The sequence below is a fragment of the Diaphorina citri genome, unplaced genomic scaffold, assembly GCF_000475195.1.
Source record: "Diaphorina citri unplaced genomic scaffold, Diaci psyllid genome assembly version 1.1 scaffold183, whole genome shotgun sequence".
NCBI classification, from domain to species: Eukaryota; Metazoa; Arthropoda; class Insecta; order Hemiptera; family Psyllidae; genus Diaphorina; species Diaphorina citri.
In genome coordinates this window covers 257682-284307 of record NW_007377620.1, presented here as the reverse complement: position 1 = coordinate 284307, position 26626 = coordinate 257682, and the positions used below count along the sequence as shown (strand labels likewise).

At 37.6% G+C, this 26626-nt stretch overlaps 5 protein-coding genes and 1 long non-coding RNA gene across 8 annotated transcripts; 2 read left to right on the top strand and 4 right to left on the bottom strand.

Annotated features, from left to right (window-relative positions):
- The first annotated feature begins 343 nt into the window (after positions 1 to 343).
- On the top strand, positions 344 to 3474 carry LOC103505592 (nuclear pore complex protein Nup93-like). Its single transcript, XM_008469937.2, has 5 exons — positions 344 to 400; positions 938 to 1215; positions 1900 to 2054; positions 2527 to 2578; positions 2999 to 3474. Exons 2-5 carry the CDS (start codon positions 970 to 972, stop codon positions 3110 to 3112), a joined length of 567 nt encoding a protein of 188 aa, XP_008468159.1. The 5' UTR covers positions 344 to 400; positions 938 to 969; the 3' UTR covers positions 3113 to 3474.
- Positions 3475 to 3730: 256 nt separating this feature from the next.
- LOC103505597 (ADP-ribosylation factor-like protein 2-binding protein) lies at positions 3731 to 6114 on the bottom strand. 2 transcript variants are annotated; one of them, XM_026820895.1, is made up of 5 exons: positions 5814 to 6114; positions 5456 to 5562; positions 4946 to 5031; positions 4346 to 4442; positions 3731 to 4014 (listed from the first exon to the last, which is right to left on the bottom strand). In XM_026820895.1, exons 1-5 carry the CDS (start codon positions 5917 to 5919, stop codon positions 3955 to 3957), a joined length of 456 nt encoding a protein of 151 aa, XP_026676696.1. In that variant the 5' UTR covers positions 5920 to 6114; the 3' UTR covers positions 3731 to 3954. The 2 variants fall into 2 exon arrangements, with proteins under 2 accessions (XP_026676696.1, XP_008468165.1); XM_008469943.2 differs by having other exon boundaries at positions 5820 to 6114.
- Positions 6115 to 8581: 2467 nt separating this feature from the next.
- On the bottom strand, positions 8582 to 18149 carry LOC103505590 (stathmin-1-A). Of its 2 annotated transcripts, none has more exons than XM_008469935.3 (5): positions 17953 to 18149; positions 17172 to 17215; positions 10318 to 10487; positions 9711 to 9902; positions 8582 to 9186 (listed from the first exon to the last, which is right to left on the bottom strand). In XM_008469935.3, the coding sequence occupies exons 2-5, from the start codon at positions 17185 to 17187 to the stop codon at positions 9097 to 9099; spliced, it is 468 nt and encodes a 155-aa protein (XP_008468157.1). In that variant the 5' UTR covers positions 17188 to 17215; positions 17953 to 18149; the 3' UTR covers positions 8582 to 9096. The 2 variants fall into 2 exon arrangements, with proteins under 2 accessions (XP_008468157.1, XP_008468156.3); XM_008469934.3 differs by lacking the exons at positions 17172 to 17215; positions 17953 to 18149 and adding exons at positions 10902 to 11009; positions 11794 to 11886.
- A 197-nt stretch (positions 18150 to 18346) lies between these two features.
- Positions 18347 to 23224, top strand: LOC103505589 (PCI domain-containing protein 2). The gene is made up of 8 exons (XM_008469933.3): positions 18347 to 18591; positions 18960 to 19001; positions 19496 to 19617; positions 19853 to 20137; positions 20536 to 20753; positions 21348 to 21448; positions 21835 to 22034; positions 22531 to 23224. The coding sequence occupies exons 1-8, from the start codon at positions 18562 to 18564 to the stop codon at positions 22763 to 22765; spliced, it is 1233 nt and encodes a 410-aa protein (XP_008468155.1). The 5' UTR covers positions 18347 to 18561; the 3' UTR covers positions 22766 to 23224.
- Positions 23225 to 23355: 131 nt separating this feature from the next.
- Positions 23356 to 24932, bottom strand: LOC103505588 (mediator of RNA polymerase II transcription subunit 11). The gene is made up of 2 exons (XM_008469932.3): positions 24537 to 24932; positions 23356 to 24219 (listed from the first exon to the last, which is right to left on the bottom strand). Exons 1-2 carry the CDS (start codon positions 24598 to 24600, stop codon positions 23906 to 23908), a joined length of 378 nt encoding a protein of 125 aa, XP_008468154.1. The 5' UTR covers positions 24601 to 24932; the 3' UTR covers positions 23356 to 23905.
- A 360-nt stretch (positions 24933 to 25292) lies between these two features.
- Positions 25293 to 26232, bottom strand: LOC113465932. Its single transcript, XR_003390504.1, has 2 exons — positions 25769 to 26232; positions 25293 to 25519 (listed from the first exon to the last, which is right to left on the bottom strand). It is a non-coding gene; the product is annotated as an uncharacterized LOC113465932 (long non-coding RNA).
- Positions 26233 to 26626: the final 394 nt, after the last annotated feature.

Below are 26626 nucleotides of genomic sequence, written 5' to 3'. Positions count from 1 at the left end.
ATTTGGGAAACATGAAATTCCCGAGGTAAAGAGGTAGGTATAAGCAAACAATATTACCTACCTACTTATACATAAATAGGTAAATATTTATGTATTTACCTATACTTACCTACATAGGTATAATAAACCTACTGGAGAATATTAGGTATTCACCCTCAAATAAGATCTGTGTTAGTAGCTTTAGATCGTCCAGAACTGTATATAGGCAGTTTTTTAGGAGGTATACATATAGGTATGTAGATGTTTACTAGTAAGTTTTATTTATTACTATCAGTTTTATTATTGGGGGCCCTGGATGGGGAGGGCTGTGTGAGTCCGGGCCTGCTGTATGAGTTTGGAACGCGGGAGGCAGACATTCGACATGTGGTTGTGTATGCTGCTGAGTGCTCCGAAAATAAAGGTGAGTGTATATTAGTTTTATTTATTTTTATTAGTTTTATTTATTACTAGTTACTAGTAAGTTTTATTTATTACTATCAGTTTTATTATTGGGGGCCCTGGATGGGGAGGGCTGTGTGAGTCCGGGCCTGCTGTATGAGTTTGGAACGCGGGAGGCGGACATTCGACATGTCCTTGTGTATGCTGCTGAGTGCTCCGAGAATAATTATAAAGGTGGGTGTATTATTATAATTTTTCATTTGATAGTGGAGGATGGTTGGCCTGTGTGTCTTGAAAAGATTTTCCCTCTTCTCGTTCGCCTTTTCACGTGTATAGACGGGGTCGGTGTTTTTCGTCAGCCTCGCAATCAGTCCTAACCAGGGTGATTGCTTTGTGCTGACATTTGGTTTTGGCTGCAAATTTGACAAGTGGATGCCCCTTCGCACTCAATCTTTGCCATTTCTTTAGCAAGGGGAATTCAGGCTGGTATACTCCCTGTTTAAAGTCCCCAGCCAGTTGTATAATAATAATATATTATCTTCCCCGTTTCTGTTCCAAGGTGAGTTCGAAGACGCTATTCAACTGTACGAGATGGGCGGAAATCTGGAGCGCGCCCTATGTCTCATGTCCACGTCATTAGCGCAAGTCATTTCCCGGCCGCATGAGATTGGCGCGCTGCGCTCCCGGCTACGTACGCATGCGCAGGGAATGCTACTGCGCATGCGTGGGAACACGGTGAGCGCAGATCCGGCTACGGTGCGCACGTTTCATATCCTGGTGGATTTGTTCGAGTTTTTCGACGCCTTCGCTGCGCAACAATATTCGACTGCCTTAGAGGTGAGTATTATTATTGTTTTCAAATCTGCTGGTCTGCTGCGCAACAATATTCGACTGCCTTAGAGGTGAGTATTATTATTGTTTTCAAATCTGCTGGTCTGCTGCGCAACAATATTCGACTGCCTTAGAGGTGAGTATTATTATTGTTTTCAAATCTGCTGGTCTGCTGCGCAACAATATTCGACTGCCTTAGAGGTGAGTATTATTATTGTTTTCAAATCTGCTGGTCTGCTGCGCAACAATATTCGACTGCCTTAGAGGTGAGTATTATTATTGTTTTCAAATCTAAATGCTGTCCTCACTTGTACTTATCCATCAACATAACTGGTATATGTATTTAATTATTTCTTACAGATTTCTTCAGTGTTCTTTTTACCCAACTGATTGGCCCATCTTCAGACCCCAACAAACTTTCCCTATTCCTCCACCTCCTTCTGCTGCTCCTAATGCACATGCTTACTTCTCAATGGATGGCAACTGATAACCGGGCTCTCAGCCAAGCCATTACCTACTCTGAAAAGGCCTTATTGGTATTTCCTTTCCGCACCATGTCACCAAATACATGAGACCTTGTTTAGACTGCGAGAGTTAAGGGACTTTTTAGTCTCATTCTCTCAATATAAGCATGGTATATTCTATTCTATTATTCTACTCTTCACTTGTACTTATCTATTTGTGTTTCAGATGATACAAAGGTCAGAGTTGATTCCCCTGACTCTATCTCAAGTGGAGGAGAAAGTGGCCAAGTTCAAGAAGTTAGATGAAAGAATTACGAGGAACATTCCCGATATTCTGTACGCTACGATGACTATGATCTATGCTCAGTTTAAGAAACTCAAGTAAGTCGCCAACTTCTTATGAGGTCGCCAGTCTAGTTAGCTTGGTTGGTAGCGCGCCTGACTTGTAAGCGCTAGGTCGCGGGTTCATTCCCGCCTGGGGTGGACTTCACCCTGAAGGTTTGTTCTCGGAACGGCTGGCTTTCTGCTATCCTGCCTTTCTTTTCTCTTCGCTTTCGGGATGATAAGACCTTAGCAGTTACAGATCCCTCTATCAAACCTCTTAAAAAAAAACTAATGAGGTCGACTTTACAGAAGGTTTAAATAGCCGATGGCCCTACTGTTTACCCTTACCAATACCAAGTTTCAGTCATTTGAGTATGCGCCAGCCTTGTTAGCTGAGAGGTTAGAGCGCCGGCCTTGAAAGCACTAGGGTGCGGGTTCGATTCCCGCCTGAGTACTGATTGAAAATTCATAAACCCTAAAAGCATATTCCTTTTCATATCTAAGTATAATTTATTTATCCACGTTACAGGGATGAGGAAACATTGCCTGGACTATCAACCGATGAGGCAAACAAGAAACGGGTAAGTCCATTTTATTTTTAATCACAATAGTCTGGCCGGGGGACTTTAATCAGGGAGAAAAGCAGCCTAAAATTTCCCTTGCTAAAGAAATAACAAAGGTTGAGTGCGAAGGACATCTACTCTTGAAATTTTACAAACCAATTGCCAGTCTAAAAGCAATCACCTTAGAGCCGATTGACAATCTGACGAAAAACGCTGACCCGTTCTGAACTCGGGAAAAGTTGAAGAAGAAGGATATACATTTTTTTTATTTATCTTTTAATGATAATTATTTGCGTCATTTCTACATTGCTCACGTAGCTGAGTGCATTCCGTATTCAAAGCACAGAACTGAAAAACCTCGACCCTTCCTGGAATCGAACCCGATATCTCCGGTGTCCAACTCTTTATTATTATTTTTTTTTCTTTTCATTATTCCAGCAATTCCTGAAGGAGAGAGGCCGCGCTCTGACTTCATTCTCAGGTTCCATTCCATTCCGCATTCCTGGCGATATCAACAGGAAACTGGTTCAGATGGAAATCCATATGCATTGAGATGCCCTCGTTGTTTACTTTAAGTCTGTCATATCTCAAAAAAAAAAAAAAAAAAACTCGTGTACAGTGCTACCAAATCGGTAGTACGTAGTACATCATCGTATCTTCCTTTACAAATCTTCAGAAAATAACCGGTTTTATTTGTGCCACATAGTACGAGTAACGCCTCGGTGGCGTAGTGGTCAAGGCACTCGCCTTGTAAACAGGAAGGCATGGGTTCAATCCCAATCGAGAATGAACTTTTTGCAGGGAAAATTAGTGTACATTATCTCATGTAAATATAAGCCAGTAAGCATTAAGCATTTTTTAATATACTTTTTGTACTTGCATTAAAACGTTAAAGTCAAGTTCAGTATTTTTCATCCTATAAATTATTTCAGAAGGGGGAAACCGAAAATTTTAATCTTTATGAAGACAATCAGGAGCAATGAGACATACTAAACTAATGGGGATGGAAAGCAACATCTGCTTTCTCATTTAATATTCTAATTTGATTCCATTCCTCTCCTCTTTCTCTTCCCTTTTTACTTTCTATTACTACAGTATAGCGGAGCTATACTAGTAATGAAAGTATTGCAATCGGTCCAAATTTTCAAAATCGGGAAATGGTTAGAAATATCCGTTTTGGGATCCCCTGATGTCAAAAAGTGATTTCTTTATCATCACATATTATTATGAGCGGTCTACCCGTTCTTTGTACGTAAGGAGGGGGGGGTGTATCGATGGATAATATAACGTGCCAATTATTGAATTTATCCATCAATATAATCACCAACCTTTGGCATTAGAAGCAACTGCGTTATCACGGTTACCATTGTATAATATCTTCAGATTCGTCAAAACTATTTGAATGATGTGATGAATATTGACTGACTGAGATCCTGTACACGGCCTTCCTTTCTCTGCAAAACAAAACAAAAAAATATTTAAAACCCTTTTTTTATTATTAAAATAAAATAATCTAATCTAAGGTTGAATGTCGGTCGGTCGGAGGTGTTATCGTCCCCAAATTTGAAGAGAAAAAGACAGGATAGAAGAAAGCCAGCCGTTCCGAGAACGGACCTCGTCTTTTTTTTTCAGGATAATGTTCGTTCTCAAACTTTTTAATGATACTGTTCGTTCTTAACCTTTTTTCGCCCGCGTAGAATTGAACCCGCGACCTAGCGCTTACCAGACAGGCGCGCTACTTTCCAAACTGGCAGACCAGGTAGTTTATATGTGTTCCACACTTACCGCTCTATAATCCAGGAACATTTCCTTGAACTCATTGAAGTCTGTGAGTGTAAACAACATCTCGAATACTTCCCCATCCAGTTCTTCCTTTCGGGACCTGTGAGGGCAGAAGAAAGAAAACAGGATATTATTTTCAACAATAATTTGGTGGACTCAAGATGAAATTATTTGTCCTTTCAGGACCTACGAAGAAAACAGGATATTTTTAACAATAATATTTTGGTACTCACTCAAGATGATGTTATTTGCCCAATGTTTTCCTATGTACGTATTATTACATCACGTATTTTACGAAGAAAGTTCTTTTTAAGCCGACCATTCACTGACAGGTTGTCCTGCGTTATGGAATAGCCCTGCCCATAAATGTATGATCAATATAGGTACTGTTTTCTTAAAAAAGTGCAATTTCTAGAGGTTAAAACTAGATTCGAATACTACCAGCATATTGGCACATGTGGATATCTTTCCCTTTTTGAAAATGTCACACTTCTCCGTTTTGTTTCTCTTAGTGGAACCAACTTAACCAAAGGTAAAATTCAAAGTTTAGATGAGTTTTGAGACGCTACTGGGAATCAGTAATTTAGGTACTTACTAACTTACATGAGGTCAGAAATGAACTGGTGCATATCAAAATCAGGTATACAAGCCGCTAGTTTGTTTTCAAGAAGCGCTTCTATGGATTGGGTCTGAAATCAGGAGGCCGTGTGTTCAATTTCAGCCTAAGCGTGGAATTTTACCCTCAACATTGTTTGAGAATTTGACAATAATGGTAGTAGCCTACTGCCAGGGTAAAGGGACTTATTCTACCATCGGTGAACACGTAAAAGATTACAAGTAAAGACCCACCAATGTGGCTGAGTGGTCAAGAGCACTGACTCTCAACCTGGAGGTGCTGGGTTTGAATCCCGGCCAGAGCGGACGTTTTCTAACCAAACGTTTCCGTTCGTGGATAGGCATGGATGTAGAAGAATGTGCCTGGAGGTATTACAAAGCGGTACCGAGGTACATAATTTTTTTTTTCCTTTAACCTTTAAAAAAATGGGTTCAATTCTCGGCATAGTCGAAATTTAAATAAACCCCAATGGTATAGTAGTACAGTAGTATACTCACATATTCTTGAAAGATATCCATGTAGATGAATTTATTTTCGTCAACATCTTCGAACTCCATCCAATATTTCTCCAGGAAGTGCAACTGCAGGTTACTGAACTCCACATCTGAAGATCAAACGAACCAGAAAAGTTAAGCAACGTTGAGTGTGGTTGGTATCCGGAGCGGTGACCACCTGGCAATTGCGTGCTGGCGGGAATTGAACCCACGATCTAGCGCTTACAAGGCAAGCGTTCTACCAACCAAGCTAACTAGGCTGGCTCATCGACGGAACTGTAATTACTTGGGTCTTATCGTCCCAAAAACGAAGAGAAAACGAAGACAGGATAGGAGAAAGCCAGACGTTCCGGGAACGAACCTTCACCTATCAGTATATCCTCGATACTGCCGATGATTTGATGGAATCGATTTTCCAGCTCCGAATTGGACAACGTGAACCCCTCATCACAGCTTTCATCTTCCATTTAGGCGAATTTGAGAACTTGACGAGATGAACACTTTGAGAAATCTTAAAGGAATAAAATGAATTTTGGAGGACACAAAATGTCAGCTTCAAAAGCGATGAAAAATTCCTTTGCAACCGCCTTTTAAATCACTTGAAAATTAAGTTTTATTATTTTTTTTAAGTACCTAAAGCAATCACTACATTAAAAATTGAAGTTCACAATATGTTTTTTTTTTTTTTAGAAATAGAAAACTACATAGAAAGTTCAAGCTAATAGAGAAATGGTAAGTTCCCACTCGCTACGTGTCTACAAGCTATATTCTATGTACAAAGATCGACCATTGTTACCAAGGTAACTTTAAATAACAATCACAAGACGCTATACGGGGTGCATAAAAAACCGGGGGGTTTTTTTTTTTTTTTTTTTTTTTTTTTTTTTTTTTTTGAGAGAGAGAGAGGTTTGATAAAGGGAGCTGTAACAATTAAGACTCTTGGTCCCCAGACGTTCCGGGAAAGAACCTTAATCTGTTTAGGACAAAAGTTCGCCTCAGGTGGGAGTCAAGTTAGGGGTTCTACCTTCTAAAAGCTAGCTTGACCAAGGGGACTTTTTAGCAATATTGGAGCAGAATAAATCAGCACTATTCTCTCATGATTTGCAATAATCACTGTATCATCTACTTCCGCCTATGATCATCATTGAAAATAGAATAAGAACAGGTTTATTTTTTCATATAAAAAATGAGTAGTATAATTATCATGTTAAAAAAATAAGCATGTGTGAGTATAAAACTTAAAGCAAATTAAAAAATAACTTATCACTCCTTAGTACAAGAAATCACTTTTAAAAAATAGTAAGGTTATAAAAAATAACACCTAAGAGGAATCAAAATAAATTTCAATATGAGATCTTGGGATGTCTTTTTTAAACGTTGACGAAAGTTTTTCTCACAAACTAACGGAAAAAAGAATTTTTATGTGAGGTTATTCTGTAGAAATTGTCTTTCGTAACCCAAAAAGGGTACTTTCTTTTATTTTGCTATTTTAAAAAATCGTCTTAAAGAACATTACAATCCGCGCAAAATGCAAATTACGAAAGGAGGGAAATAGCTTGTATTGTTTGATTTTTAACAGATCAAAAAGATCTTTCATACCTAACTATTAAAATTTTCAGTCGACAAAATGCCTATAAAATAAGTACAAAATAGGAGACAGTCCAAAATAAATGCACCACAATTAAAGCCAAAAGAATAAGGAAATAATTTAAAAAAAAAAATCGGGGAATAATGCTATCCATTGGAGAAAATAAATGAGATCATAATGAAATAGTCTACGATCTGCCTACTGGATTTTTTGCCAACTAACTGGAATCAAAAAAGGACATATTTTTGCCTTCTAGGTAGGTAATAATTTCCTATCTAATTTTGTGGGTTATTATTATTAGAATGAGAACTAGCAAAAAAAAATAATAATACTAATAAAAAATAGGATATATCACACTTGGAAATAATCATTTTTGTTTCCGTCACACAACCTTGTTCGTGAAATTCTGTAGGAAATCAAAGTAGTTTGAATATTTGGTAGTAAATGGTTATGGTTATTTTAGAGGGGAAATCAGTCGATGCAGAAAGTCACAATTTCACTGTCTGTCCTTTTAGATTTTTTTTTTTTTTTTTTTTTTTTTTTTTTTTTTTTTTTTCATTTTATAAATTTGTGCTGCATAGGATCGAAACGAGAACAAAATTCATCCTCAGAAACCTCAAGTCCCCTAGCAAAAACGAAAAGAGGACATTGGTTTTTAGTTTAAAATTATTTGCAAAAGCAAATCTTTTTCTTAGACGTTAAAAATCTGCTTACTAAAACTATTTGCAATAGCAAAACTCCTTCTTAAAAATCCAGACAGTGAAATATGTGCTATTGGAGTATAAAAAAAAATGTTGTTAGTATAAAAAGTTCACCATAATATTGTGCTGTAGGTATAAAAAACGTAAATTTAACATGTAATATGGTACTGCTGTATGTATAAAAAATGCTATATCCTCATAAGTGATCATTGACCATAGATGGGGGTTTAAGTAAAGACGGAAAATTTCGGTACTTGGCGACATGTGGATACGGTGCGGTGGTGGTACCCATTTTGCTGTTGAATACTGATCTCAGGACAACTTTCAGTACCTATATGGTGTCGACAGTGGCGTAGCGTGGTCTAACTCCAAGTGTAGGGCGGACACTGATTTCTATCACAATATCTATCTAATAAGAATATAATAATTATTTAAAGTCAATATTTAAGGGTATTTGAGTGGAATTTTTGAGTGTAGGGCCGCCATACACGCCCTACACGGACGCTACGCCACTGTGGAAATTTTTTTTTTTTTTTTTTTTTTTTTTTTTTTTTTTTTTTTTTTAAGGCTTTAATGGCAGGATTCTCACACTGTGAGCTCTTCTTATGAGGATTCGCATCCAATTCGTGGCAGTTGTTGGTATTTGAGGTAACACAAACGATGTATTTTATACTGATGGTACAATGTTAATACGTTAATAGTTAATATCTAGGACATACAAAATAATGGGGTTTAAAAAAATATCCACAACATCGAACAAATTGATTGTAATGAGTAAGAAACATGCAACCACAAACTTCTTTTCCTTGAAAAAGTAAACCATGATAGACAAAAACTATATTTTCCATTTCCATTACTTGCTTTTATAGAGAAGTTACATATAAGTTCTCAGCCAGCGATAATGGCAGCTTGAAAGCACCAGTCCCAACGGAACACTGAAGCAACGTTGTGCGTGGTTGGTATCTGGACGGGTGACCGTCTGGGACATGTGTTGTTGGCTATTTCGGGGTGCACTCAGCCTCGTAAGGACGATTAAGTTGGTTATAATCTCAGCGAAAAGGATCGAAAACAGACTACTTTTGGTTGCACATTTCTGACCCAAAGTTACACAAAAAAGCACATTTTTAAAACGAATAGCTTCCTATGTTAGGTACAACAAATGAGGGGAACAAAGCGTGAAAACTTGGTTTTCAATATCATACAAAAAAAATTAAAAATAGGTGGGGGGACATTCAGCATAGCTTTTTCGCGAATACCTAACGTTAAATTATTACAAAAAAGTGTTAGGATTAGAGTAGTAAAAGATGGTTGATTAAAAACTAACAGAACCAGACGCTTAGCGGTCTGTTCAGGTTTTATCCTGAGGGTGTCGTTACTTCACAGCCATTCTCCTTGCTGTCTCCCAGTTTTTCCTTTTTCAGACGGGCCTCTTCCACTCGCCGATCCTGGAAAGAAGAAGAAAAAAAAGGAACAATAACTTTAATCGAGTAGCGACCAGTAGCGGCGTTAATAGAGTAGAAGGAAAATTTATAGAGATGATAGATATCTTAAAGAAAATACTATGGGATTAAACTCGAGGGTACCCCAAAAATTAATTTTAGACTTTCAGCCCTGATGACCTCCGGGGGTGAAAATGTATGTGTTCGAAAAATTATTTCTGGGACTGAATTCCAATATCCATGAGTGGGACCTATTTAGAGCACAAATCACCAAACGATATGAATTTCTCATTTTTGGTGCTTCCCCTATTGGCCGGAGGGCATGGGAAAAAGAAATTTTGAATAGATCATATCTCCGGCCCTGGTTGTGGGACCGAGGACCGAGCTCAAACTTGTACCAAAGTACTACGTTCTTTAAGACCTTTGATATGATGTATTCTATAGGCATTCTCTTCCATCCAACCCCCATGACTTATGACTTAGAGACCTTAAAATTAGCAAGTCATCAATCAATACGTCGTCACACTTACATGATCCTTGAGCTTCTCCATCTTGTCATTGATGAGGGCTTCTCGCTTTTCACTGGAAATCTCCAGGCGTTTCTCCAACGTCTCCTTGGTCTGCTCGATAAACTCGTTCTCCTTCTCATCTCGCTTCTTCGCTGCATCCTCGATTTTGGAGCGACGCGCTGCGTTCTTGGCGATCTTCTCCGCTTCTAGCGACTGAAAATAGAGGCACAGTTGATTTTAATGAAAATAATTCAGACATAACAAAAAAAGTCTTAGGCTGTTGAACACAATACAGCAGTTGCGCTTACTTGGGTGAGGTTTAAAAGTCATAGAGCAGGAAAAATGAGGAACAACGGAATTTTTCTTTTTCTTCTACGACTTTTAGATCCCGAGATAAATCGATTTCAAAAAAACCGGTAAATCTTACACTCTTCGACCTTTTCAAGTAACTTTTTCGGAGTTTTGACTTCAGACTTGGATTTTCACAACTTTTTACGTAGGAATTCACTCTTAATCATAATTTTCACCCAAATGCAACTGCTTCATTATTATTCTGAATATGAATAATTCAGACATAACAAAAAAGCCTCAGGCTGCTTAACACCACGAAAATTCCAATAAGACTTACCAGACGTCTCTCTTCAGCTTGCTTAAGTTTCTCCTCAATAGATTCGGATCTGAGAATGACAGGAGTGTCTGCAGCTGTCTTCAGGGGCGGAGGAGTACCAGCAGGTTCTGCTAGGATGACGTCATACTTGATACCTCCCTTGGATTTCTCCTCGCAACGGATTTCGGTAGCTGGAAACAGAAAGATCATTAAACAATGTCATCAAACTTTATTTCTCATTAGGACCAATTTGTTTTTATATCACAATTTTTAGCATCTTAAGCCATTTATGGGATGGGAAAAATGGTAGAGATCACGGTCTACGGTTAAACATTTGAAACTAGTTTCAAATGTTTAACCATTTCTTCTGAGGGTAGTATAAATTAGGGAAAAAATTCTTTTAAAAGTAACAGAAAAATAACCTGATTAGTAATAGTAACTCCAGGTCGTTATGTCATTTTTACTTTCTATTACCTTTACTTTACGTACAGGGAACCTATACAAGGTAATGAGAAAGTATCGCAATCGGTCCAAATTTTTACTTTTCTTCTAGAATTCCTTGGCTTTTACTCCTCCTGATTTCTCTTTGCCCTCAGCCAACTTACTCATAATTTTCGGTTTCTTCTGATATTTGGTCCCGCTGGCAGACTTGGACACCACAGGTTTGGGGTTCGGTTTGATTATGTCGTTTATTTCCACTCGTTCATATTGAACTAAGATTTGATTTTAAGATACCGAGGTTGGGTAAAATGAAATGTATTATTTATTTTTGTCATTAAACGCGTTATTATTATTGTTGTTGAGGGAAAATGATTAAACAAACGGGTAATCAGACAGCGGCGATAGCACGTTGTACCAGTTCCCGATGGATCACTGAAGTTAAGCAACGTTGCGCGTGGTTGGTAAACGGATGGGTGACCATCTGGGCTATCGCGTACTGCTGGCTGTTCTCGGCCCCACTAGGCTGGGTGAAGTTAGGCGGGTAGGTGATCCCCGAAGCGTAACACCCCAGTCACTAAAGTATACCTTAGCAGTTATACAGTAATTTTAAACCTCTATTAAACAAACGGTTAATCACTATTGCAAGATGATTGTTTCGGATTCAAAATATTCAATACGGCTGTTACTTATTGGTGTTAACTACTAGAGTTACATTTACATGCCACCGAAGGCGAAGATTCCTACTCTAAATTTTCACTGTAGATAATGGAACTTTCTGTGTTGACAAAGATTAAACGTCAAAGTATAACTGCCCAATGAAGGTCCATACCAAATTTGGTGCTTTCCTGAATAAATGCAGCTTTTGGCCAAAATTGTGACGTTAGGCCACCCACTATAAGGTCTTTAGTAACGGAGGGTTTTCCCTTTCTTTTTATTATTCATTTGGTTATTTCAAAAGATATTTTTTCCCAAGGTTTCAATGGCAGGATTCTCACACAGTGAGTTCTTTAACTTTTTGTTCAAAAGAAAAAAAAGTGTCTAAGCTGGGCATCAAACCTGCTGCTGAGGACTGCTGATATCGACAGGTTCTACAAAAACAACTGACAACACGTTGTGTCAAAATACCGACTATCATGTTTTTTTTTTTCTTTTAAGAATTACAGAATTGTCACGAAAAAAAGGAAACCAAAAAGGAGTATATTTAAATTATATATGTATAGTTGCTCCAAAATCGCAATTAGTTTATCGAATTGCAACTTGTTAGTCACAACTGGTTATAAAATCGCAAAATAAGTAGTGAATAGTCAATCGAATAAAAAAAATGCTGTCCTCGATATTATTACGAATTATTGCAACTAATAAAAAAAAAAATAATAATAATAATAATAATACTAAAAAAGAACTAAACCAAAAGAAGATATACGAAAAACTAAAATGATTATCTAAACGCGAACGTAACAGAAAGCACAACTGAGGTAGAGGGTAGAGACTAGTCACTAGAGGGTTTAAATTCAAAGTTCAAGTTGTACTTAAATTATGCGGAGCCACCGGGAGAGAGCGATTAAGAACTTTGTGGAAGAAAAAAAGAAAAACATTTCTCAGAAAATGCTTGAAATAAAAAGTCGAAGGGGAATGCAAAAGCTGTCCGTGTTTGGTTGTAAGAAGTGAACAATGCTACCATGATATCTGTGAACTTTTGTGATTCAAGGATATGGTGATTGCTGATTGGTGATCCATCAAATAGTTGGCAGGTTGATCGCTCAAAAGCTCGATTTATTGTTAGTTTGTAAAAGATTTCCCCATTCACTTTCCCTATTTCCGTTTCAACTGAAAAAAAGGTGAGTACCTACGCTACGCTCTAAAAGTAGGTAGGTGTGATGTGATATCCCATGGTGTTCATCAAGACTCAGAAGAAAAGGAAATAGGTACTTTTGTTTATTAGTGGAGGAAAGAAAAAAACAAACAACTTTTTAATCTATTGTTATTAGAAAAAAATTAGCTGAAAAGAGATATTATGGGAAAACCTCTTTTTTAGCCGCCATGTTCGGAAAATCCTTACGGTACGGGATTACGGTACATCCTAGAAAAAAAGTGCTGTATGAAATGTAGGAAAGAAAAAAACAAACAACTTTTTAATCTATTGTTATTAGAAAAAAATTAGCTGAAAAGAGATATTATGAGAAAACCTCTTTTTTGGCCGCCATATTGGAAAAATCATTACGGTACGGGATTACGGTACATCCTAGAAAAAAAGTGTAAATGTACAAAATGTAGGAAATACAAATATAAAAAACTTTCTAATTCATTATTATTAGAAAAAGTTACCGGAAACGAGATATTCTCAAAAAAAACCTTTTTTTAGCCGCCATTTTGAAAACGGGATCGACCGTTACGGGATTACAGTACATCCTAGAGAAAAAGTGTAAATGTATAAAATGTAGGAAAGAAAAAAACAAACAACTTTTTAATCTATTGTTATTAGAAAAAAATTAGCAGAAAAGAGATATTATGAGAAAACCTCTTTTTTGGCCGCCATGTTCGAAAAATCCTTACGGTACGGGATTACGGTACATCCTAGAAAAAAAGTGTAAAAACATAAAATGTAGAAAACAAAAAAATAAACAACTTTTCAATTCATTGTTGTTGGAAAAAAACTACCGGAAACAAGATATTGTGAGAAAACCTCTTTTTTGGCCGCCATATTGGAAAAATCATTACGGTACGGGATTACGGTACATCATAGAAAAAAAGTGTAAATGTACAAAATGTAGGAAATACAAATATAAAAAACTTTCTAATTCATTATTATTAGAAAAAAGTTACCGGAAACGAGATATTATCAAAACCCCGGTTTTGGTCGCCATTTTGAAAAAAGGCCGCCATTTTGTTTGTGTGCATGATTTTTGGTGTCACCCCTTCCTAAAAGTTTCATATTTTCCCAATGAAGGTCCATACCAAATTTGGTGCTTTCCTGAATAAATGCAGCTTTTGGCCAAAATTGTGACGTTAGGCCACCCACTAGTGGTCAAGTCCCGTGTTGTTTTCTACTTTTGTCTCATTGTCTTAAGTAGGATTTTTTATTTTATTCTTCAGAACAATTCAATCTCGAGCTCAATAAACTTTGAGCTGAACCCTCCTCGTCCCTCTAGAAATCTGACCGATTTTTAGCAAATTGTTTCAACTATGTCCTTAGAAAATACAAGGAATGTAGGTAATCTGATAGCTTTTTCGCTTTGCGACAAACCGTTCTAGAGATATTTTGTTTGAAAATTTGACCCCGATCCCACTACCTTGTCATTATATTCTAAAGGTCCCTGTCAACAGAATGTAATAGAAAGTGAAAAGGAGTCATAATCATAAATATGTGGAATAGGTTCTCTATAAAAATAATCTTTTGAAAGAAAAAAAAAATCTTAGTTTCTTTCCAATTTCCATTTGTATATGAAAAGCCACAAAAGTTAAAGAACAAAAAAAGAAGAAAAAAACTTTAAAATAAAAGATAAGTGGAGTTTTTTTCTCTCTCAAGGAAAAGAATCAGACATCCCATAATAAAAATAAATAAAAAGTTTTTTTTTTTCACATTACAAATTAAATGACTAAAGTGCAAAAGTATATCTTACAAAATGCGCTGTCGAATGGAGACATTTGATTGGCTAGCTCTGGTTCCAACTTTCTAACTGCATCCTGCATTATTAGCTTATCAGGAAGCTTTTATCCAATGAGACGAGAGGTTGCTGCCAATAACTGAAAGACTTTATCCGTCACTAATACTCTTGTAATAAAGCGAATGAAGTTGAAAACAAAACGTACCTATAAAATAAAAGTAAATATCTAAAAGTAGGTAACAAAATCCCCCCCCCCCCCCCCCAAAAAAAGAAAACGGCGAGGTGTTCCTTTGAAAAAGATGCATCATATTTTCGACAGCTTGATTTTACTTTTTCTAGTAAAGTACCGTAGTACTTTTTAGTCTCATTCGAGCAGGATAAACAAGGTATGTATGTTCTATTTACCTACCTATTCTACCTGGTAAATCAACATTTTGCTGATGACGGGCAATGTTCCTCAGCATTCACTATCAACACATGAAAATCTAATAATGAATGAGTCATAGGTTTCTACTGAGAGAGAGGGGGGGAGATAGGGGGAGGAAGGGAGGGGGGTAAATAGATTTCCATGCAATGAGTGTGGAGTGTAGTTTCTTATTACCTCTTCATTCCTCAGCTCCTCACCCTGTGGTACCCAAGTAGAAAACTTGATTTAAATGAGCAATAGAAAACTTGATTTAAATGAGCAGAAGAAAAACTTGGTTTAAAACAGCAGAAGAAAACTTGGTTTAAATCAGGAGTAGAAAATTTGGTTTAAATCAGCAGTAGAAATTTTGATTTAAATGTAGAAAACTTGATTTAAGTCAACAGCAGAAAACTGGATTTAAATCGGCAGTAGAAAACTTGATTTAAATCGGCAGTAGAAAACTTGATTTAAATCAAAATTTTAGGTCAATCAGATTTCTTAATCCAAGAGTTAAACTTACATCGAGTTTAACCTCAGATTGTGGCTATTACCATTATGCCCTCCACTCACTCTCAGACCTTCTGACAGACGGCGGTCTCACAGACCTAGATCTGTCAGATTGTCCGACAGAGGATGTTAGAAACGTGTGTGGCCGGTCTCACAGACCGTCTTAACGTGTGTGGCAGGCATTAGTGGTAAACTTTTTAGAGGGACAAAGGAAGCCGCCAGCCTAGTTAGTCGGGTTGGCAGCGCGTCTGCCTTGTAAGCGCTAGGCCGTGGGATCGGTTCCCGACCGGGGCGGATTTTATCCTGAAGCGATAAGCTTCCTTCTCGGAACGGCTGACTTTCTCCTATCCTGTCTTCCTTTTCTCTTCGATTTCGGGACGATAAGACCTTAGCAGTTACAGTCCCTCTATCAAACCTCTCAAAAATAATAATAATAGTAATGGATTATAATAATAATAAAAAACATAGGTACTAAAACTCTGGCTGTCGTACTTACTGGCCCTAATTCTACTTTATTCTCCCTGGAGGACAACGGTTCTGAAGAGTCTGAATTCAGAATGGAGAAAATGGTGCGGCGCCTGGCCACAATCAATAGGAACACAAGCAAGAGACAGGGAACAATAAAAAGGTCTGCCAGAAATTAAATTAGAGAAAAACACGAAGCGAATTTTTTGTGGGGGGAAAAAACTACGATATGAGTTGAATGGAAAGTCCACTGACAATTTTTTACCCAGGACAAACCCTCTGGAGGTAGCTGCTTTCCTTGAATTGGAGGAGGAAGATTGAAATGTTGACATAAACGTTATTTTTTTATTTATTTTTTTCCAGGACCACCTTTTTGAAAGCAAACTTTACACTTTGGGATCTGGAAGTTGGTGATTCGAGTCCTAGTCAAGTCATAAAATTTATCTAGGTGTAATAATTGGGGAACGATATTTGTGACAAGTACCTACTTAAGTATGCTTAACACATGTAAAAATTCCTTGATAGGAGAAAGCCAGCCGTTCCGAGAATGAACCTTATCTGTTTTGGATAAAATTCGCCCCGGGCGGGAATCGGACCCGCGACCTAGCGCTTACAAGGCACACGCTCTACAATCTACATGTAATGTTTTTAATGTTGTCTGTTTTTTTTTTTATTATTATTATTATTTTTGTATGCTTCAATTATGTTGAAGTGAGGGGTACAGGAGCCAGATGGGTATTGGGTTAACACATGGAAAACAAAGAGAAGGGGAGGGTTGAGGTTAGACATGTTTATCATATTTCAGTCACCACCAGAGTCATAACTCCCACTTACTTAAGTGTTTTAAGTAATTAAGTATGAAGGGGGGAGAGAAGGGTAGGGGTGGTCTTGACTGCAATGACAGCATGATAGACAACATGTAATCAATAATATCAGGGGCATGCAGAGAAGTCCTTCCACCCCTGGTAGGCAATGGAAAGGGGGCTAGATCTGCTAGATTTTGCCTGAACTAATCCCTCTTGAAAACACTATACCTACAATAAAGTGAACTTTTTACCCTATGCTTTGGGTTTGTTATAATCCAACTGACTTGGACTGTCCTATTTTCTATCTTCTGGAATCAAGATACTATGCCACATAGACAAATGTATAACTGAGTAAAAAAAAAAAAAAAAACAATAGGCTCACAGAGAGAAACAACTCCACGTACAAAAGGAAATAATAGCACAGACGGTGTGGGTAGAACAAGTCTTATTTAGATCAACTTTCTAAACACAAGAGTATTCCTAGTAACCTAACCAAACCAAGTGATTACAGCTACTTATGACTCATACAAAACAGGATATCAATGGCTCATTAGGTCAACACATGCATGGTATCTGTACAACACACCCAGATAACATCTAGTAAAACACAAAAGAACCATGCAAGAAATAAGTTCAAATCATTACCTGAAGTGTCGGCCATGGTATATCTTGGTTCAAAAGGAAATGGTCTGAGGACAAAAATTAAATAAAAATTATTAGTTTAGCAATTCAATCATTATCAAATATGACCGACCTCTGCTAAATATAAAAGGAGAAGAGAAGACAATTATTGAAAGTATTGTTTGTGCCTAAACTCTCCATCTCTTGTGGACCACATACCTAAGGCCAGCCATTCACTATCAGGTAGACCTGACAGGAATGGCTGAAAAGGTCCACCTGTCAGGTCTACTTGATACCTGATGAGCACACACATGATCAGGAAGACCTGTCAGGTCTACTGAGTAGCTCATTGTCATACAACTCACTCTTCCCTCACAAACTCTTAAAACTGACTGACTAGACAGTTGAGGATGGGGTCTACAGTATCCTGTTACATTCACATGTTCCTCTGGGCATGTTCTAAAACTGTGCTTGAACGTTCTAAAAGCATTCTTCAGCTGTGTCCACACAAATTCAATTGAAACCATCCACACTGTCTCAACAACATGCATAGATACACCTTGTCAATCAATAGCCATCATCCATCAACCATGTGTGGACACAGCTAGGTAACAAATGAAAATGACATGAGATCCTGAACATTGAGGGAAAGGAGAAAGACATAGTTTCTATATGAGTGTGAAATAAGTTTACATGGTAATTCATATGCCACCTCCATGCACAGGATAATCTATTGTATGGAACATGAGTTTATTCCTGGGAAACAGATGCTGAAATAAGAAAAGGTAGGTATCCTAGATCTTACCTGAAAAATGTGGTAATTGACTGGGGGCAGTGATACGTAGATCACGGAACAAAAAACACAATATTAAAAGACTTTAAATACTTGAAAATGTAGTCACAGCTCTTAGGAAAATTAGGAAAAGAAAAAGAGAAACCGTAAAAATTATGTTGAAAGATAAGAACATAGAACATACGAAATAGGTATCAGAAAAAAAAATTAAAAAATCAAAAAAAGTGAAACGGAAGTACGGAAGTGCGAAGTGGGGGGAAAATTGTAAACAAAAGAAAAGTTTCCGCCTGCGGAAGGAAAAGAGGGGAAAGTGGAAGTTGCTGCGAATCGGCTGGGAATGCGCTAACTTCGCATTAATCAATACACCGTGATTTATGGCGGTAAATTTTGAATTTGTGAATTTTGTAAACACTTTTTCTTGCCTCCGGTTTTTGTGGTTTTTCTCAGTAAGAGAAAGTGGGACAAGTAGGTTGAAGTAGGTATTTCTATTTCTACTGAAATTTCCAAATTGATAATATAGCAAAAACAAGAAGAAAGTGAAGAAAGCCACACAGCAAATATTCCTCGTGATCTCAAATCACCAAACATTTTGGTCTTCTGAAAACGAAACTTGATTATAACATGTCTGCTGTGGAAAGGTATCTGCAAAGGGTAAGTGATTTTGCTGAAGAATCAATTTTGAGTGGTCCACAAGCCTACTGTACAAAGTTCTTTAGCCAGCCGAGTATGTTAGATTGGAGGGCAGTGTGTCTGCCTTGTTTTTGGGGTTTCATTCCCACTTAGGGTGGACATTATCCTAAGCAGATAAGGTTTGTTCTCGGAATAGCTGGCTTTCTCCTATCCTGTCTTTCTGTTCTCTTTGCTTTCATTACAACAAGACCTTGGCAGTAAAGTTCCCTCTATGAATCCTACTTAAAAATAATAATAAATCAATGGGTCACATAAATAAATACCTACCTAAATAATATGTAATTTATTTCAATAATGAATTTTCTATTGTGTTCTTTAATATTTTTCAGGTGAAAATGGTGTGGGAGGGAAGGGACTCCAATGGACTCTCAGTAAGTAAAATATTTTTTTGTTCTTCATGGTTTGACCTCTAGGTGAGTAATATTGCTATGCCATAAGCTACATTGGTACATTGCCTCTTTGTATGACAATAAAAGTTGTCTTCTCAAGAGAGAGCCATTTCTTTGTCTGGGTAGAGTTGTAAGACTTTCACCAAATTCTTTGACAAAAGCTTTTGCTTCATATTTTTTATTGTCGTGCTTACCAGGGCTCATCATTTTTACAGCAAGAACACTAAAGAAGTATATCAATCATATTCAGACCCTTGGCATTCATCTTTGTTGCTGCCAACTCTACCTACAACTGTGTTTGATATATCTGTGTATAATTATGATCTCACATACATTGTACACTGAAAGTACAGTTATACAACTAAGTAGGTACCTACCTATTTGTTCTAATAAAAGTGTGTAAATTAGATATATATCATCATATTAGATATAATAAACTTATTATTATATACCTATCTTCTTTCATTCATTTTCAGGTTTGCTTCTCATTTAAAAATCCCACCTTCAAGCATGAAGATTTCCAAAAGAATGTTGAAGATTATGTGATTCGAAGATATCTGGAGCATCCAATATTTGAGCTTGTTTCTGCTCATCTAAAGTAAGGATATTTAGTTCCATAAATTTTGAAATAGAAAATTTCATGTGAACAAGATTTTTTTTTATAATTTTTTAATAAACATCATACATTAATTTCTGACAGGACTAAAATCAAATGGTGAGTTAATACTCACTTTCACATATCTTTTGTAGCATATTCCTCCCCTCTAAAATGATACCTAGAAATTACATACCTATCCATAAAAATTAAAAAGGACTTTTTATTTTATTTTCAGATGTGTTCAAAGTATCCAGGCAAACAATTTCAACGAAGCCTACCTGTCACAAAGCACAATTGTGCAGGGGTTCATCAAAATGTTCCAGCAGTGCAAAGAAGACAACTGGCTTCTCCCAGTAGTTCAAACAGTGAGTCTCAACTTGAGACTGGTGTCAAATAAAGTGGACAACAAGGCATTGGCGTCTAGTATACAGGATGGGAACTCAGGAGCTAAACCACGAGATGCGTTGGAGACCACTACAGAAATGCTCATGACTTGCTTCAGAATATGCACCAGTGATAAGTAAGCATTTAACTAGCGAGCCTGGCAAAAGTAGCGTGTCTGCCTTGTAAGTGCAAGGTCGCGAGTTTGATTCCTGCCTGGGGTGAACTGTACCCTAACCTTTTTATTTTTTCCATCAACCTATTACAGTTTTCCTGTAATAAGTTTTCTTTAGTTGTCTGTCTGTTTCCCAATAACTCTTGAACAGTTTGTCCGATTTTAATGAAATTTGCCAACATGTTCAACACTCAACATTTTCTCCTTTAGGGTTTGACCTGGCTTATGGAGGCTCCGTGGGGCCCTTTTGCGAGTGAGTTCTTCAGTTTACTGAACCTCTTAGTTTCTTTAGTAGGCTGTATTTATTAATTTTGATTTTTTCTATAAGGAATGTTCTTCATAGGAATATCATCTTATTTCAGTCGTACGAGCGAGAACGATTCAAAGAAATGGGGAATGCTCCCGTTTGTCAATCAGCTGTTCAAGGTTTACTTCCGAATCAGCAAGTTGCATCTGATGAAGCCGCTGATCCGAGCTATAGAGTCAAGTCAATACAAGGACAAGTCGTCACTAAGTCAGCAAATTACGTACAAGTACTATGTAGGAAGGAAGGCGATGTTTGATAGTGACTACAAGACAGGTAAGAACTGGAGCCATCCTACATCGCGTTTCTGGTGATCCTCGCTCGCGTCAGTACTTGGTTCAGAAAATTTCTCTGGCCATCTAAAGGGGCAATTGCTCGAGCATCATGAGCACATTGCCCTCTGGAAGTGTTTTATTTATAAAATTATAGTGTACTTGTGAGCAAGTAACTCTGATTTAATTTCACCTAGCCTGACTGGGGCTGGGTAAAAGCCAGCAGCACGTGATTGGCCAGATCATCACACCTCCGGGTACCGACCACGCTCAACGTTGCTTAACTAGAGTGATCCATTAAGAACTGCTCTGAATCAGGGAACAACATGCGTCCCGTAATTTAGGAGAGAAGGAGTACAGTATATTGGAAAACCAACTGTTCCAAGAACGAAAAATAAAACATAAAATACATGAGACCTTGTTTAGACTGCTGGGGTAAAAGGACTATTTAGTCTCATTCGAGCAGGATAAACGAAGTATATTCTATTCTATCCTTATCTGTTTAGGATAAATTCCACCCCGGGCGGGAATGGAACCCGCAACCTAGCTCTTACAAGGCAGACGTGCTAGAATTAAAATACCCATTTTGCTTTTTCAGCCAATGAATATCTGACGTTCGCTTTTCAAAGGTGTCACAAGTCGAGTAAGAAAAACAAAAGACTGATCCTGATTTATTTGGTACCTGTGAAAATGTTACTGGTAAGACGAAAACCACAATAAGGGACTCTTTTTCACAACCGTACGACAATGTATCTATAGGAGAGATTTTTTTGCTATAAGAGCAACTACGTGCTAGGAAACAGTTATTACTGTACATAATTTTACCGTCCCGAAATCGAAGAGGGAAGAAAGACAGGATAGGAGAAATCCAGCCGTTCCAAGAACGAACATTATCCATTCAGGACAGTATTAACCCCGGGCGGGAATCGAGCCCACGGCCTAGCGCTTACAAAGCAGATGCTCTACCATACCAAGCAAGCGAACTAGGCTGGAGAAAATATTTTTACTCCCTGCATGAAGTATTTTCACTAGTTACCGATTTTCAGAGAAACATGCCTTGATCCAGTACCCATGTAAAATTTCAGGGTTTCATGCCCACTCGGGAACTGCTGGACAAGTACGACCTTCTTCAACTCTGGGATGTTACCGTGGCTGTCAAGGGGGGACAAATCAACCAGCTATCTGACGCCATGACTAAACATCAGACGTTCTTCATTAAGTGCGGCATTTATCTTATACTTGAGAAACTCAAGATGATCACCTACAGGAATTTGTTCAAAAAAGTGCTTTGAGTTGAGTACCTACGAAAAAAAAGAATTTTTCAATTTAAAAAAAAAAAAAAAAAAAAAAAAAAAGATAGTGTTTGACCGGCGTTAACTTCTGAGGGTTTGTTTACTGGTACTTCTTCCTTTAATATTCGGCCCAGGGTAAACAATGTGTATTCTGCAACCTCCGTAACCGAGTGGGTAGCACGCTAGGCTTGCACATTGGAGGTCCCGGGTTCGATTCCCTGTAGGGATTTTTTTCTTTCTAATACTTTGGAATTTTAATTCTGATAAGCATAAATATACGTCACAAAGGTCGTTCCTCGCTTAACGCACTACGCTAAATTTTATGACTTGGACTCGAACCACCAACCTCCAGATCCGAAGTGCACCGCGTTAACCACTACACTACTGAGGTTATTTTTTCCCTAATAGAAGGATATGCTTGATTCTACTACTTCTACTTCTATTCTACTACTTGATTCTACTATATGCTTGGTTCTTCTACTTCCACAGCTACAACATTCACAAGGACATTAACAAGAACTCGGTGGTTGAGTTGCAGCAGTTTCTCCAGGCACTTCACTATGTTGAAGGAAAACATATCGACCTCGAGGACACTCACTGTCTGCTGTGCAACCTTATTCATGACGGTCAATTGAAGGGGTACATATCTTTGGCTCATCAGAAAGTGGTGCTGAGTAAAACTGACCCGTTCCCCAAGCTGTCTGCGATAGCGTCGGCGACGTAATATTTTTTACGTTTGAAAAAATATTGGGTCCGAAGAGGAGAAATTTTGCTGTCCAAATTGACGGGTGTGAAAAATCATAGCAGGTAAGAGATGAGTGTATGTGTGTGACAGAGAGAGAGAGAGAGAGAGATTGGAGAGGGAGAGTGAGTGAGTGATATAGGAAGGAGAGTGAGAGAGATAGTGAGGGTGTGTGTGTGTGAGAGAGAGGGGGGATAGGAGAGAGAATGTGAGTGAGAGACCTGTCATACCAGGCTTCTCTGTCTCCCGTTTTTGCTGTAATATCAATCACCTCCTCAGTTGTCCTTACAAAGCTAAGTCCACCCCGAAATAGTCAGCTTCACTTTGAATAACATCAGAGATCTGCTGACGTGCTGACCTAGGTGTAAATATGTAATATAACTACTGTTGTACTAAGTATTTAAATAAAATAATTAACATTACATTGTTGTTTCCCCTCGATTGAAAAGAATTTTCATTCATCTACCTAGTTAATTCCAATTTTTATTATATTACAAGATTTGTGTTCAGCAAAAGGAGAAAATGACATGGTACAAAAGAAAACAAACATTGAAAAGAAGAAGAATGGAATGTGTATAGTACATTGGACATGAAATTTCTTTTTATTTTTTCAAACACTCAACACACACAGGTATAACAAATAAAGTGAATAAAATAACTTAAATCCTATACCTAATACATAAAATAAATTTGAGAGAAGGCTGATCACAATGACCTCAACAGAGGCACCCCTGAGGAGGTTGCTAAGAACATATTGACTGAGTTGAAGGATATAACATAATATGACTCATCTTAGGAGAGGTGTATACCACCAGACTGGGCTACCCCTCCCATTGTTTAACTGATTTCTTGAGTGTTGCTAGCATCTTCCAGAAGACCATCGCTAGATATTAAATCCCAAACACCTTTTCATTTGTTAAAATTCTGATTTTTTAAGGTTTGATGTCTCTCTTTCACTCACTCCCCTATTTACCTTAAAATATACAAATGAACAAATCATATGCCTGCTCATGTAGAGCCATATTTACAGAGACATGGCAGTAGAGAGCGTGGAAAAATACCACAGTCAATAAATCGGAACAATCAAGAAAAACAGAACACTGATTCCCTTCTAAATTAGTTTCACTTTGATGTGGACTCAGATTTGATAGGAGTTGTGCTCCCAGGTTGCCCCCGAGTATATTTGTTCTTGACTCGCTCCAACTCATTGACTCGGCTTCTTGCATGCTCTAACCTATGCCATGCCATCTGCAAAACTTTCTGTGAGGCATAGCCAGATCCCTCATGGGGTTGCCCAGTTGACACTTGAGTGAGGTAGTTGATTTGTTCAGTCAGTTTTGTTTCAACATGGCTCAGGGTCTTGAGGAAATTGTGCGACTGACTTTCTGCTTGTTTGAGACTGGATTTTTCTTTGCTCAGCTCCAGTAGGGCTTGGCCTGAAAACAAAAATATAAATATTTTACACTTTCCTATTAATTTCTAATAAATGTAAGACTAATAGATGAATACTCTAATAATTCTAATAAAAGAATCATACCATTCCATTCATAATATTGAGATTTTGTGCAGAATGAAAAACTTCAACATTATTGATTTAGTTGTGTTTTCATCAGAGCCTTTTTTATGTCATTGCTTTTGAACCATTTGACTAAGCTTGGAGACTGGGCAAAAGCTGTTTCCATGTAAGCTCAAAGGTACTCGATCATTTCAACAATTAATCTGTAGTCCCAAATCATATAGGTCATAGGTTTACCTGCACTTTGTAGACAAGTGATGATGTCCTTCTCTATCTGATCTAGGACTTGAATTCTCTCCATGTCTCCTACAGAAGTGTCTCTTTTATAGTAGCTTCGGTTTTATCTCATTAAAATTCTCTCGTCACCAAAGTTGATAGAGTGGAGCTGAGATGAAACCGTGAGTTCAATATAGAATTTAAACCCTCTATAATCAGTTTAACACTAGAAAACGATGATTATTGTACGGTTTTCCTTCGAAATTTGATGTTTCAACACAACTTTCGACTTTTCTAGTGATGGGCCGAGTGAATGATTTTACTCGAGTGGACTCGAGTTTGACTTCACTCGAGTGCACTCGATTATTATTTTGTTCCACTCGAGTGGAAAAACTATTCATTGGGTTCTCTGACCCGAGTTCACTCGCGCACTCGCCACGTATATTGCAACATACAGTTTCTATTCGAGTACAAATCTATTCGTCAGAAAAACTATTCGTTTGAACGAGTTGAATGATTCACTACCCCCCTCTCCCCTCTTGCCTCTTACTAGATGATGATGCAAGAAAGAGAACTGAAGAGGGGGAGGGGTATAGTGGTATACCCGTATGCCGAGAGTTTCCGAACGAAAACCCGAATATCAGCGACTCGCTCGCCTACTCGACTCTCGAGTGAGAATTGAGAAATCGGCACGGTGTAATTTCCAGGAATAAATATTCAACTCGATTAATTTCCACTAGCAAGATACCTCGGTCTTGCTTGGTTCCTCGCTACATCGGTGCAGCCAAAATAAAAATGCTATGATGTGTTTGCAGCTCCTTTACAACCACAACACTTCAATCACATCCTGTACTTCATTCAAAGTTATTGATACTTTGTAAGCAGCCAGCTTGAGCTTGACTTTATGCTCTGGGGTAACCTCTCCTCTAACAATGCAGTGGCTTTGGTTTCTCCCAACTTCCACATTCCCAATTGCTACATCACCATAACTGTCTCTAGTTGATCTGGAATCAGAAGACAGGTACAGGATTTCTCAGTATGTTTGAAATGTTGATACATAACTATGCACCTACAAGATCCTATTTCTCTGCATTCATAATATTTATTACACATAGGTACCTACCAACCAAACTTTGTACTGTGAGATCTATATCGTTAGAGTACATAGCAAAATAATGAGTAAATACATTACACAAAATGATCTGAAGTAAAATTTGTTCAATATATAAGGTAAAATGATATACCATACTTACCTTTGAGCTTTTATTCCTCTATTCAGACAGGAAGAAGTTGGAATCTGTTTTGAAAAACTCCAACACAGTTACCATGTCGACCTTCGGTAAATTTCTGCTGTCGGCCTTATTGAATGCAAAATCCATTATTGGTCTCTATTGAACGATGAAAAACGTTCCAACTTACAAGGAAACACTGAGAAAGCTAAAAATTTGTTCGAAATTACTCCAAAATGAGGCTGAAAACCAATTGAAATAACGTTAACGAGATTTGTGAAAAAATGAAAACAAGAGCAGTGACGTCATCAACTTATCACTTTGTTTACATCGTATTCAAAAGTGTTTCAAACTCCCGCCACAGCGGTCGATTTTATTTTGCCTATATCTTGGGAAATACTGAACAGAATCCTGTCAAATTGATATTTTCCTGCTTTTGGAAGAAGAATCTTTTTATTTAACTAAAAATTGGAAATGACCGAGGTTGTCTATTAATTTCCACTCGAGTTACAACTCGAGTTGGAAAATAATCGAGTAGAAAATAATCGAGTTGAAAAATCTCACTCGAGTCCCATCACTAGACTTTTCCTTCCACTTTTCTGAAATGTTTCGAAAATTTTGAATTTTCCCACCCACCTTCTTTTCTTTTGTTTACACTTCAAGCCGCGTTAACACGATCGAATAATCGTTTTTTAGAACTCCCTGAAAAATATTTATGTATGCAATGTGGTACGTTGAAAATAATCCAGATAGAAGTACCTATTTCCGGCACTTCTATTCAAGTTTACGTGGACTTTTTAACCCTTTAGTGCGCAGTGTTGTGATTCTGCAACATTTTTTCAGTACCTATGTACCAATATGGTTTCAATAAGTATATCACAA

What these genes read in the sequence shown, in the direction of transcription:
- LOC103505592 (XM_008469937.2), top strand. Translation starts at nt 970, where the DNA reads ATGGGCGGAAATCTGGAGCGCGCCCTATGTCTCATGTCCACGTCATTA. An exon ending in AATATTCGACTGCCTTAGAG is followed by an intron (nt 1,216 to 1,899) that starts GTGAGTATTATT and finishes TTTGTGTTTCAG; the next exon opens with ATGATACAAAGGTCAGAGTT. An exon ending in ATGAGGCAAACAAGAAACGG is followed by an intron (nt 2,579 to 2,998) that starts GTAAGTCCATTT and finishes TCATTATTCCAG; the next exon opens with CAATTCCTGAAGGAGAGAGG.
- LOC103505597 (XM_026820895.1), bottom strand. Translation starts at nt 5,919, where the DNA reads ATGGAAGATGAAAGCTGTGATGAGGGGTTCACGTTGTCCAATTCGGAG. An exon ending in GGATATACTGATAGGTGAAG is followed by an intron (nt 5,563 to 5,813) that starts GTTCGTTCCCGG and finishes TTTGATCTTCAG; the next exon opens with ATGTGGAGTTCAGTAACCTG. An exon ending in TGGATATCTTTCAAGAATAT is followed by an intron (nt 5,032 to 5,455) that starts GTGAGTATACTA and finishes TCCTGATTTCAG; the next exon opens with ACCCAATCCATAGAAGCGCT.
- LOC103505590 (XM_008469934.3), bottom strand. Translation starts at nt 11,872, where the DNA reads ATGATAGTCGGTATTTTGACACAACGTGTTGTCAGTTGTTTTTGTAGA. An exon ending in AAGCTGAAGAGAGACGTCTG is followed by an intron (nt 9,903 to 10,317) that starts GTAAGTCTTATT and finishes CTCTATTTTCAG; the next exon opens with TCGCTAGAAGCGGAGAAGAT. An exon ending in TGGAGAAGCTCAAGGATCAT is followed by an intron (nt 9,187 to 9,710) that starts GTAAGTGTGACG and finishes TCTTCTTTCCAG; the next exon opens with GATCGGCGAGTGGAAGAGGC.
- LOC103505589 (XM_008469933.3), top strand. Translation starts at nt 18,562, where the DNA reads ATGTCTGCTGTGGAAAGGTATCTGCAAAGG. An exon ending in GGGACTCCAATGGACTCTCA is followed by an intron (nt 19,002 to 19,495) that starts GTAAGTAAAATA and finishes ATTCATTTTCAG; the next exon opens with GTTTGCTTCTCATTTAAAAA. An exon ending in CTTGTTTCTGCTCATCTAAA is followed by an intron (nt 19,618 to 19,852) that starts GTAAGGATATTT and finishes TTTTATTTTCAG; the next exon opens with ATGTGTTCAAAGTATCCAGG.
- LOC103505588 (XM_008469932.3), bottom strand. Translation starts at nt 24,600, where the DNA reads ATGGAGAGAATTCAAGTCCTAGATCAGATAGAGAAGGACATCATCACT. An exon ending in CACTTGTCTACAAAGTGCAG is followed by an intron (nt 24,220 to 24,536) that starts GTAAACCTATGA and finishes TTTTGTTTTCAG; the next exon opens with GCCAAGCCCTACTGGAGCTG.